At 31.6% G+C, this 13602-nt stretch overlaps 1 protein-coding gene across 3 annotated transcripts in view; it reads right to left on the bottom strand.

Moving 5' to 3' along the window:
• Positions 1-267: 267 nt before the first annotated feature.
• PPFIBP1_1 (Liprin-beta-1) overlaps positions 268-13602 on the bottom strand; it is an 85901-nt gene continuing 72566 nt past the window's right edge. For all 3 annotated transcript variants that reach the window (XM_051212864.1, XM_051212866.1, XM_051212867.1), the window contains 3 exons: positions 11201-11296; positions 10246-10280; positions 268-2419 (listed from right to left, as the gene is read on the bottom strand). Coding sequence is in view for 2 of the 3 variants with exons in the window: in XM_051212866.1 (XP_051068788.1) it covers positions 10251-10280; positions 11201-11296 (126 nt within the window). In the remaining variant the exon portion in view is untranslated. The remainder of the gene's footprint in view (positions 2420-10245; positions 10281-11200; positions 11297-13602) is intronic.

Raw genomic sequence — 13602 nt, 5'->3', positions numbered from 1 at the left:
GACATGTACCAGTTGTTAGAGAATGCAAAGAGGTATGATATAAGTAAGATTTCATTGTAATGCACATTAACAAAAGAAAGCAATCCTAGTAAGGATGTGTAGCATTTTACTTTATTGAATGAAATAAGATTTCCAGTTACCTAATTCAGAATTATAGTCACTCAATATTTATTTAAGTGATCTAAAGGCGTAAAACTCTTTTCAATATTATTCGAACCAAATCAATATATTAAGAATTCCAAAGTTTATTGAGCGTTATATCTTACACGACGAAATATATAAAAGCAAAAAGAGAATGTAATAAGTGAGTAGGTAGTGTATAATATACCATCAGAGATAATAATTAAATGAATGTATATTTAATACATAACTTGTCCGAATCTGAATTGTTCTCTCTAGCATACCTCTAGTTGCAGTACTAAATGTCATGGAATTTAATGATATGACACATTATTAGACATGTGTCAGAATAGAAGCTAGTGAAAATCACGAAACTGTAAGGATAGCCCCAAATTGGAAAAGTATTTTTCGGTTGTATTTTTCCCAGTTTTTATATTTTTCATAGTATCATTCCTTCATCTATTTAATGTACATCATTTTTTGATACGTCATTGGACTACTTAACTTTATTGGTCAGTCATGAGTAACGAAGGATCTGATATAGTTGTAGGTCAATTTAAGTTACCATAGCATATCGGTACAGTGAAATGATTAAGATGAATCTCAGAGTAGTAGGATTAGTAAGCAAGATAATGATTCAAGAAAATATGATGAATTCTCAGAATAAAACGTTTAAGATAGTTTTTAAAACTTAATGTTTGAAGAAAAAGAAAGAGTGAGTACATTTGGTCCATTATAAATGTACTCAATATTCCTCAATATCCCCAACTACTACGATAATCGCGAGGACCCAAACCATATAGTCTGAACCTACCTACATTGTTCATTCTAACAGTCAATAATTTTATAAACTGATACCATGTCTTGACTTAATCGCTCCAATCATTGTGGTGATATAATAGGAAGAAAAGTCCAAATTAGATTGATTTATAGATTATGATTTTTGGTTCAACATTAATTCCGTTTTAATCCAATGTGGTAACTATTCAGTGTAGTATTCGATTTTGTTTTATTCTGTATAACATACGATATTCTTATATTAAGTTAACATCAACTATACTCAGCATGCAACATGTTATAACCCAAAGTATTTTTCATATATGTGATTTCATTCTAATTATTAATCAAAAAATGGATGTATGAATCAATATATAAATGAGTGCATTTTCGAACAGGGTCGTCGTCATCGTGTTTTTAGGGTTCACTTATACCAGTCTTTGTGTTCTTATTTTCACGTCGTGATAATTGCAAAAGTCCCTCATTTTTGAGTATAATTTATAAGTGTTCTCGACAGAACAATCAGCGACGATGAGATATAACAAATAGCGTTCAATCGACAAAGCATATCAGTATTTCCTCTACTAGTAAACAACACTTGTTGAGGTAGACACTACTTGGATATACGTACTAGGAGTATCCAACTAAAAACTTTTTTCTAAAAAAAAATCAATTTTATTATTTTGATTGGTCAACACAATTAGTTCACTTCATAGTAATTATATCAATCATTATAGTATAATATAATGACAAATTCCATTATGATCAATACATACATTTACACACTTGGTCCTTCACAAATAAAACAGAGAAGAAGCATTATAAACTAATTGACAATGTAAAGAAAAGCAAAATCACAGGAGAAAAAGCAATTTGTTTTTTTAACAAAACAAAACATGATCAAGATGTAGGTGAATAAATAATCATAGCAGTAATAATATTGACAGAGACAATGATAAGTTATCTGTTAAGAATGATAAGATAACAACTGAACAAGATTTCATTGTTGTTGGTTTTGAAGATTACTATGTGGAGTTGAGCAGTAATCATATGATAGAGACCGTAGTCATACATAGAAAATAATTAAATCAGTAAAATTAAGCTATACATTATCATGTTTGTGTATATCTGTGGACGTGAGGTGAATGGGAGTTGTGTTGAATTGTATTTTCTGATATCTTGTATTGGTTATTTTGTTCATTGAATAATGAAATGGAATTTTACATCAATGGTATACTATGAAACATTTGTCAAGAATTCATACTTGTGAGTATATATATATATAATTGATAGTGGATACAAATCTAAGAAGTAATGAACAATAAAGTGGGGGGGGGGCAAAGGGTGATAACAATGGAGAGATTGATGGAAGAAATCATTAAAATATTGTATACAAAGAGTTGTTGAGTTGTTTATACATGGATTTAATCAGAAAACATTATTCAGTAGTATAATAACAATATGGTAATATATTGGATAGTAAATTATCATATTTTATATCCAGAATCGTTTATTTATTTGTCTAGAAAAAGCAATAAAAAATTGACAAATTAATAAAACTAATTTCTAACCGAAATATTTTGAAAATATGAAACAAAACATGAGTTGAAGTAAGTAAGAATGAACACAACTATTTCCATCCCCCCCCTAGTATATAATTGTCTCTTTATAATAGTGTACACTTATCATCTCGTTGGGGATGGAACATATGACTGTTAGATTTTGATAGGAGTATTTTGAAGTTAAGTAAATACTAAACCCTTGGACTGTAACTCAGTAGTCTGTTGGTTAATCATTTTTTTAAGAGGCTTGACTAGTCCAGATATGACGTATATTAGACAGAAAAAATAGGAACGAACCTTTGATATATTACAGTTGGAGGAAACGATGGTCATTATACATATGTAATGGACTACATACCACCTTAGTGAAACAGTGGTATTGTTCTCACCACTGTGATGTCTGAAAATCATAAGTATTATCCTGTGTGCGAATATGCGGTTGAGGTTGCATAATCTCTAGAAGTTACAGATGAAAAGGGGAACATGTGTCAAGTGTTCATTAGTTTTTTTTCAGTAATTCATTGCTTGAAAATTGCTTTCAAAATACATCGAATTATGTAGTTAAATACACGTACAACTTATGAATTGACTTTAGTTGGGCGACCATTAAAAACTGGAAAGCTTTGATTATGTGTTTTACCTTAGTATTAGACTCCTAATCAATGTACATCCATAAGACCACGAGGGATAGAACTGAGGACTTTCAGACCTCGCCGACAGCGCCTAGTCAGTTGTCAAAGCCCAAAGATTTTGATAAAGCCGTAAATGTAAACTGTGGAGTCTCAAAGTAAGATGTAAAAAATGTCCACCATTCACCGACTTGCAATGGTGATCAGGTTGAAATCTGGCCAGTGATATAAGTGACTCAAGCATTCTATGCATTTTGGTGTATATAGAGTGCTTAAAGTTAATCAATAACAAATCGTGTTTTAATATAGGTTTCATCTTAGCTGATACTCATCATCAGAGTTTGACTTAAAATCTTCTACAGAAACCTACTCACTTAGATTAGTTCAACATTACAATTGAAAGCAGATCTCAATCTAATTCTATCATATTATTTGTATTAATACCATTGAACTAATAAAGTTTTCTAAACCAACAAACTGAAATAAACAAATTCCATGTAGAAAATTTTTTTTGAAATTGATTAAAGAACATTCCTGAATTCATTTAAAAATATTCACAAAATTTTTTGATGGATGGTTTAGTCGTAGAGCTTTCATCGGTTTTCTGAATGACATCATCAGCACAATTTCATCTGAGCTACAAATCTTCTCCACCATCTTATAATTCACAAAAGTCTATGCACATATTATTTCTTCTTTATATAATCTCAGTAAACTAGGCAACAGAAACTAACTGTTAACCTCATATAATTCTATTTTCTTTATTTAAATTTTGAACTAGAATAATTAACTGTTTTTCTTGAAAAAAAACAACAAAACAAATAAGTTAAAAGTTTTATTCACAGAAGAATTTCTCGATAGAAACACAATAATCACAATAACTTCGAATGAAATCAAACTAGTTGCGTTTTGCGTGTATATATATATATATCCTCTATTCTGACAAATAATATTAATTAATTTTCAGTACTATATTATACTCCATATTTATGTTACTATTATGATTATTAGTTCTGCGGTTATACACATACACGACCTTAGATTAGCATAGGCTAAGGTGTTGATATTACTGTCGTTGTAAATATACCTTCTCTTCTACTTTGCTGTTATTGTTTTTCTTCAAGCATAAAACAAAAATATATTATAAGATCCGTTGTGAACACACGAACGCACATCAACACACTGATGCGTACACATACACACACACACACACAAAAGAATGCTAAGAACTTCAGCTGTATATTTTAACAGAAATAGGAAACCGAGAAAGAATTCATTTAAGGAAATAAGTATAGAATAAGATGAACATAACAAAAATTTAAAGTTTTCCAAAGAACAGAGTCAACTCGAAACAAAATAAACCTTGAGGGCCTATAATTAGTTTTATTTTAAATATGTTCATGTGTGTGTGTGTATGACAAAGTGAGTATGTGTGTGAGAGAGAGAGAGACAACGGGATAGAGTTGGAAATGAATACGGCCAACTTGAATGTGATACATAGGATAAGTTAACTGTAAGCACGAATCTATTTCGAGACTAGTGCTTAATCAGAAAATATACACACCTACATATGCATAGATTCACTCACATATAGTAAGTTATTTGTCAGTTATTATTTTCAAATTCACGTGGTAAGACTCAATACCATAAATAACACGAGGATAATAATAATAATAATAAACATTGTAAATGGATGAAGTTAGATTACCAAAAGCAGTTCTTGTAACCCAAAAAGACCGGAAGTATCACTAGTGGTAGTAGTAGTAGAGCAAAATAAGAAAATGGTCAAATTAGGACGATAGTAATAACTGGAATAGATACACAAACTATATATATATATATATATATATATATATATATATATATATATATATATATATACCCTTAGTAGAATAAAGTAGGTCAGGTTATCATAAACCGAAAATTTATCTTTTTCTTTAAGAGCTATTAGAGAATCAAATCTCGACTGTGTGTTTATGTAAATATGTGTGAGTGCGTCTATGTCCCATGATATTTATAACATGGTGTAAGTATTTCATACTATATTAGTGACTACTTTCCCATATACATTCATTTTAACTATACAAAACTAATATCGGTAAATATACTCATGTATGTATATTACATGGAAGTGCATTGATGCCTAGTCATTTAGATATGTATATGACAAGTGAAAAACGAAACCATGAGACGTCAATGTAGACAAAATGTTAAAACTGTTTCTCGAGATTTTTAGGAAGCAAATTAGGGTGGCATCAAATAGACCTATAAACACAGAAATTATCTTCCAATACAAATGTATGCCGGAAGTGAACAGTAGTAAAAGTGGTATTATTTGGAAAAGTAAATGAAGTTTTACTATTATCAGTAGTCATCGAGTTTAATATTCTAATCATCATTATTAATGGAGACAATAAGAGATGATTGCATTTCATGATGTCAAATTATTTAGTCCTTAAAAATAGTATTATTATTATTATTATCGTAACAAATATTGTTGAACTTACGTATGGAATATATGGTTATGTAGACTAGGTGTTGAGGTTTTAGGAGGTTTGAGGTAGGTGGCCAACAGCATAAGCTGTTTAACTTGGTTTTGCTAGTTGGCACTCGTCGAGAAGACGTAAATGTAATAATAAAGAAACTGATGCTGACTAAACGAATAGAATCTGGTTGAGTTAGGATTTCTATAGATTTTGGATCAAATGATTTGCAACTTTGGTCAGAGTTTTTAATTACCTATTGTTGACATTCAGAAAAACAGTCGACTAGTCTCTGTTGTTATATGTGCATCCTGAGCGAACTGCCTTGATATGGCATTGGGTCATGAGTTATAGTATATTTGGTACGTAGTTAACAGTGGAATCTAGAACACGCGTTTCATTCCACTTGTAACTCTTCGGTATTGAAGTACACATCCAAAATCGAAGTCGCTATATATTGATTCAAAAATGAACGCGTTATCCACTGTGCTACTGAGTAGGTGTAGTCATTAAAATGCTTAACGGTCGCGAAGGTGGCTATTTGGAATCAGTGTCACAGTGAATAGAGCACTTGAGTTTCAACTGAAAATTACTGGGTTTGAGTTTCGATTCGAACATCAACAGTATGTTGGAACTGACATATCCCAACTGGAGTAAAACATGTGTTCTGAGTTCCACTGTTAGCTACAAACTAAATATACTAAAAGTTTTTAATTAACGTCATTTCGGGACAGTTAGCTTAGGAAGCACATATGACAATATATACTGATCAATTCTAGTCCTGAACATCAGCAATAGGAAGTTACAAATCCTTAATAAAGTTACATAGCAGTTGATGCAAAATCCTTAAAAATCTAATCTAAGATTCTATACTAATCAATTAGGCCAGTAACAGTATTCGAATGAACGGAGCTCTGTTTTACTGAGAATAATTCTTACATTATTCAACTGCTTCTTTTAAAAAAGGTATTCAGGTTATTTAAGATCAATGTGTATTATTGAACTAATTTGTAAAAAATTCTTATTAATTTTCAGCCATTCTGGACCTTAACTGAATAACAACACAACACTTAATTTCACTTGGCTTGAAACCAGTAACTCCAGCAGTTCAGTGTCTGTTATGTTACTTTCTAGACAATTGAACACAAAGCTGATTGATCATTCAGTAACAGGCAACGTAGAACCTGGCATCTATATTCATTGACTCAGTTTGTTACAACATATCAGTAGGGTCAGAAGAAATTATCAAGATAACTATCAGAGTAATAGAAATTGTGACGGCATCACTAGTAGTAAAAAAGAATAATTATAAACAAGTTAATTTGGAATGAAGGGACGTATTCGTGAAATAAAATATATAGGTATTTTGTGAGAAAGAGTGAATGTTTCTACGTACTAGCTATGATAGTCACGTAGATGATAATGAGGTAGTCTGCATCGATTTACTCAACTGATATGGGAAGAGATAAACACTAAAACGAACTTTACTGAAATTTAAAATCAACAATTCTGGAAAATTTATATTAGTATGTTTTAATAATTTATTCTAAGGAAGCAGTCCCATGCTAGAACGAAACGGCCGTCCAGTGCTTTCAGGTTTTCAATGGTGACCGAACTTGATTCGGTTCACGATTTCAATGAAATACAACATTCTTCACAACCCTTTGTTGACAACTGTTATGTGCTCACTAGTGACTAGCTTTGAGAAAGAATTTGCGGAGTTTTAGTAAGAAGTCATAACTAGTGGAGCTAATCCATATAGGCTATGAGGCAGTTACCCACCGAAAACAACGAAAGATGGTCTCTTAATGTCGTGGATTGATGGAAGTCAGACATTAATGCTGTCAGATGCCGACTCAGTGGTCTAAAGGTTAGACGTTCTCATGTGAGACCGAAGGTCACGTGCAGGTCCGCTAATGCACACTGTTGAAGAGTCCCATACTGGAACGAAACAACCGTCCAATGCTTCCAGGTTTACAATGGTGGTTCAACCTAGATTGATTCATCATTTCAATGGAATTTATTTATTTTTTCTAAACAGTAATTATCGGTCAATAATTAGTACACCTGTTCACACCTTTTGATATCTAATAGACAATATACATATATACCTATGCGTATTCATTTTGTACTGTAGAATATTTATTTTTATTTCAACGTTTTAGATACAGCTCAAAATGTAATAATTGACAAGTAACCATCTGCTTTGAAATTTTTTTACTCATTCACAAGTACCATTATTACTATTATCAGTGCTACTAGTAGTAATGTTAGTAATGATAATGTTTCTCATTATTATTATTATTATTATTACTATGGTATATATTAGCGTAAGTAAGTAAAGTATAGATGTCATAAAGATATAGTTAATTTTTTCATTTCATACAAAAATATGTTACACTAATAAAAATTATACAGTTAAACTAACAACAATAAAATTAATTCTAAAAGACAAAAGAGAAAAGAAAACCACCAAAGGAAGACATTTTCTTTGCCCATAGTTCTTGACACAATAATGGACATAAGATGTAGAAAAAAAAGCAAAATAAGATAGAATAGAACAAAAAGCAACAACAAGTAAAAATGTGTAACATATAATGATCTTCTTTCTACCCCCTAATCTCTCTCTCTTTCTGTTCCTCCTTATATCTGATTCTCTTATACAAGAATACATAGATTGTAGAGAAAGTGATAAACATTAAGATAAAGTAATGGAATGTATGGAACTTGATGATGATGTATATTTAAGGGATTATTCTATATTTTTTTAATAAAAAATTAACTTAACAAATGTAGACAAGTTTCTATATACATACATACATAACTTATAGAAAAATGAAACAGATGAATGTAACTAATATCAAGTTATATAGATTAAAGAATTTAAGATAGTGAAATAGTTTTCTTGGAAAAACGAAAAATTTAAACTCAAGAAACGCAAAATGAATGAAAGAGAATTTAACACAATATGCAGTAAAACAAGCAAACAAACAAACAAACAAACAAATATTGCATACTTAGATATGTGTATAAACTAATCATATAGAGAAAGAAACTATTTCATGGTATACATGTTATACAAGACACGAGATAACAACAACAACAACAACATCAACTATAATAACAATGAGAACATGATAGGATACATGTTATGCCTGAAGAAATATCTCCGTACACACTACGTATATATATATATCATAAACAAGATAGGTAACAGGTGGTCAGTCAAAGATATTCACTAATCACTATTTTCTTTTTTCATTTTGATAATAATGACGGGAGAAAAAGAAAATCGAAAATCGGAATAATTTTTTTCTTCTACAATTATATATTTTATAAATTAAATGAAACTAAAAATGAAACACTGAATTATAAAATTTTGTTTAAATGAGACAAAAGAGGATGAAGAGGTGTATGTATGTGTGTGTGTATGTGGGTGTTTTTTTCCCCGAAAATTCTGTTCAGAATTAAATTTATTGTATTGATATATTTCTAGTCGAGTTCAAACATGTCGGGAGTAGAACGACTGTCATCAAGGGGATTTGATGATTGTTATTAATATATTGTGAATGGATTATATTTCGAATTATACTATTGGACACCGATTCAATGGCGTAAATTGCTAAGCCTCTGCTATGAAATCTAAAGGTTCTAGCTTTATTCCCTATCAGGGTCATCAGTTCACATTATCATTGAGGAATCCCAAACTAGGACTAAACAGATATCTAGTACTGCTTAGTTTTAAGTGAAATCTTAATTGATGACCATCTATGATGAATTAAAAGCTACCAGTTAGACCATTTCCACAAAAACCTTTTAACCGATAAAAATATTAAATATTAAGCGATCACAGTAGGGTTTTTGGAGGTTAATATCAAGCGTAGTATGAAATATTTATTACTAACTGACACAATCACTTAGAAGAACTCTTGCAAATCCCTGAGCACGAGTACTAGTGTTTTATTTTAGTTATAACAGTAATCAACCATTCGACATTTATTTCTAATTTGAAAATAATACAATTTTGAAGTATATATATCGTAACAGATGCAAACGTTTACCATTTTTAACACATGACATTGTCAAATTCATTAATACATGCCTTATTTTTAGCCCTTGTAAAATATCATAATTATGGACTTATAACTGTAGAGCCTGATGATGAAGTTATTGAAAACAATTGGTTGCTCAAATATTCTTCATGGATATTAAAATAAGAACTTTCAAATCTGACAATGAAAATGGTACTTTTAGTTTGGTAAATTAGAATTTCATTGTTCATTTATTCAATTTCAGTCAGTTTTGGGGTGATTGGCATCAGTCATGCAAACGCCATACATCTGTGGACAACTGCTACATGCCCACACATTTTCTTGAATTGGCTGAACTACAATAGTTACAACCTATCATTAGAACTCCACGAATCTCCATGTTGAAACCAGCAAAAATAGGTGAGTTGGTGAATCAGAGCCACCCTCAGGCAATATAATGTTTCACTGAAACTTTGCATCTTGAACAGGATATACATTATATTATATTTTCTTTTATTAATAAAAGCTTAAACTTTGAGTAAAGTTTCTTCCATTAAAAAGTCATTGAATAATTCTTTGGTTACATAGATGTCGGTATATATTATTCAACATAAAAAAGGAAGAAAAAACATCATCAACATACTTGATTCACAGGTCAGTTTCTTGAAGTTCTAGGTGCTGTTTGAAGGTGTAGAGAAAGCGAACCGAGAGAGAGGGAGAGGGAGAATCAAAGACAAAAAAAACAGACAAGTTAAGAGAAGAACAAGCAAACTGTCATTTCAAAATGTATTATTATGACTATTAACATCTATTTTTGGTAGTAAGGTTTGTTTAATTTATTTACTTAGTTAAAAAGCTACTAATCATTTGATAAAACGTTTATCTGTGGTAGAACAATACATTCTCAAAATCAGTTTTGTTTATCACTGGGCTATCATTGGTTTATGACTGATCTCCTGCAATGATTGGGATATTTAATCATTAGCTAGCTAAATACTAACAAAAAATAATGTGATAATACAATCCCACTAATGCTGATTCGATTTTATCGATCAACTTGCAATGTACTGGTTAGTGTCTAAGGTTTTTATATCGTAAACACTACGCTTTGATGTATGGTGAATGAAACTGTTAGACAGAGACTAACGCTCCATAACTTCAAAGTCATTATAGAACTGTTACTGTTCATGCGATTGAATAGCATTAAATAATGCCATGGTTGATGCTTGAGTTAGACCGCTTCAATGATGAACAAACTTTCGTCAACAATTCACTTATAGATAAATACTCATAAATACCCGTTTTGTGTAAATTGATTATCTTGTAATATGCAGGTTAGCGAGTAAGTGATAAAATATTTTCATTCACTTTCGATTACGAAAAACATATCTGGTGAATGACTAAATATAGGATCGCATTCCACCCATATTGGTTTTATTGTATTCATTCTGCGTAATTAATGCTTATTATCATTCAGTTTCGACGTCTACTTCATACATGAATGTCAAGTAGCTATGTTTTAACTATTTAGACTTTTACTACTTAATTAATTATCAGTAGTTAATCATAAAAATTGACCTTTGAAAAATAAAACTTACCTGCACTTTTGCAGCAACCGGATCGATGAGTATTGTTGGAACATTTTCTGCCTGTAGATGTATGCTTTGACGATTAGGTTTGACTATTTCTTCGGCCTGTCGAAATACATATAAATGCAAGGTTAGTGAGCCAGTTATAAAAAAAGCTTTATAAATTAGCAATAAATATTTTTTGGAGGTGTCAATTGACTGACTCCAAATTTTAACTTCATTTTGTGATGCCAAGTGTTCAGCTAAATACTATCCGAAGGACTACTGAACGTTATAACAATGATATATATGGGGATATCAATAATATTGTTTTATCATCCAAGGAAAGTACATGGAACTTCATTTGTTTATACCAAGTTACAATATAGCTTTCTTTAAAAGGATGAATAAAAAATACCCTGTAAGGATCACCATATCGGAAATGCACATTAGTTTCGGGTTTGGCCGCCGTCTAACGTATTATTGATGACATTATTTCAGGCTAAATCTTGAACTAGATCATTGAATTATAAGCTTGGAAACTGGAATTTTCTATGGTGATAACGTTAGTTGATGCACTATCAGATACCTGGTTTCAATAACTACCTAATGATTGGCGTTTTTTTAAAGCCTGATTCGAATCATGACTTAATGATCTTAAGGCTTTAAATTATGAACTAATGGTTGATTTTGAAGGCAAATTTTAATATTTCAGAAAGATATTTGATTATCGGTACTCACAATTGATTGATCAATTTCATGCGCGTCCAGTCCTTATTAGTGCAGATCGCCACCCAGTGATCAATCAATTGTGACTACATCTCAGTCCTACAGGAGGTCGGTCGCGGCTCAGATAACTCAATGGTAATATCTCTGACTGTGAAGCTGGGTGACACGAGATCTAATCCGCCAGGGAGCACCAGTTCCCTCAAGATTACAGATACACCTTGCTGACGAGTGCCAAGTAGCAAGGAGTCCATGGGCTTGCTCATGTATATCATGACACCACTACGCAGAAGAGGTTAATGTTGACTTCCAGGAAACAAACATTTTGTATCCGTACCGCGATTTTTGTGAATAGTGTTGTTTCTCAGTAACGTGAATTTATCTACTCAGTTTACTTTACATAATACGACAGAGAATCATGAAAATTCACTCGTCCTTTAAAAATGTTCTCGTGTTGCTGCGCACTTATAGCTACTGCAAGGGAAGTTTTGCTCACTACCTTTTCGCCACTAGAATGTTGTTTAAGAGTATGAGGGCAAACGCGAGCGAGCACTTGTTACATTTTTTATGGAGCCATGGAAATAATGAGTGTAGTCGCTTTAATGTTAGTATAACGTCCAGCTTATAAGCACTAGATTTTTGAATGCTCCTTTCAACAGTTTAAGGCAGATCGGTATACGCCTGATAACTTTGATTTTGGTGATAAATGTGAATTTTTACGTAATAAAATCATGCCGAATTTGCATAAGGACTAGGACAATGGATGGAGCGTGTCTTCAACGTGAAAGCAGCATTTGCATCTAGGATGTACAAAAACCCGTTTCAACTCCTCTGAGTCACTGGCGGCAAGAAGTCTGGTGTAAGTGAAAAAATCTGTGAGGTTGGTGGGATGTCGATCAACAAGCTTCAACAGAATCTTGGATCATGAGTACAAATTTTTGAGGAACAGCTCTCCAGGTCTCATAAATCACTAAGCCCAGTCGACCTACTTCAATGTTTCTTTAAAGAAGGTAGAGAACCTCTGGTTAGATAACTGACTGGGTTGTTTGGACGGTTTTGAGAAATAGATGACATTATGTAGATTTTTAAAAGTTCCTACAATTGCTTCTTGAAACGTACCAGAAACCGAAAAATTCTCTTCTACACTAACTGGTGAAATTCCAGAATTTATTACTAGCTTTTATATACATTTCAATTTTTAGATGATACTATGATTTTGGGGTCTCACTTGCATTTGTACACGTCATTTTTTTCCTTCTATACGTAAACAAATCACACAGTAAATTTTCAAATATAGTCATATGAGTCTAGAATTTAATCATGAGTTAAATCATCACTTCACTGTTTCTAAATTAAGATGGAATAGTAAAAGTTCTCTTCTTTTCAAATAAGGAGTAGCTATACAGTGGCTAGCTCTAGTATTATAATGGCAATCCGGTAAGGCTGTATATATCCCAATGGAGATTGATCAAGGGGAAAATTAACAGTACTTACAAATATGTTATAGTTGTTTTACATGTCATTTAGCCAAAAATCATCTCTCCATTTTCATTCAGTCTTTTTTACTTAATCCCATAATATTTTCTAGATCAGTTGAAATCATCTTACGGTGTATTTGCCAATCATAATCAATACAATAAATTTAACTGCATTATGTTTACTACTGATAAATGGAAATTAAGTAGCAAAACATATGATGTAGTGCT

Source organism: Schistosoma haematobium, chromosome 3 (genome assembly GCF_000699445.3).
Source record: "Schistosoma haematobium chromosome 3, whole genome shotgun sequence".
Taxonomy (NCBI): domain Eukaryota; kingdom Metazoa; phylum Platyhelminthes; class Trematoda; order Strigeidida; family Schistosomatidae; genus Schistosoma; species Schistosoma haematobium.
Note: the sequence above shows the minus strand (reverse complement) of the source record. Positions and strands in the feature narration are given on the sequence as shown.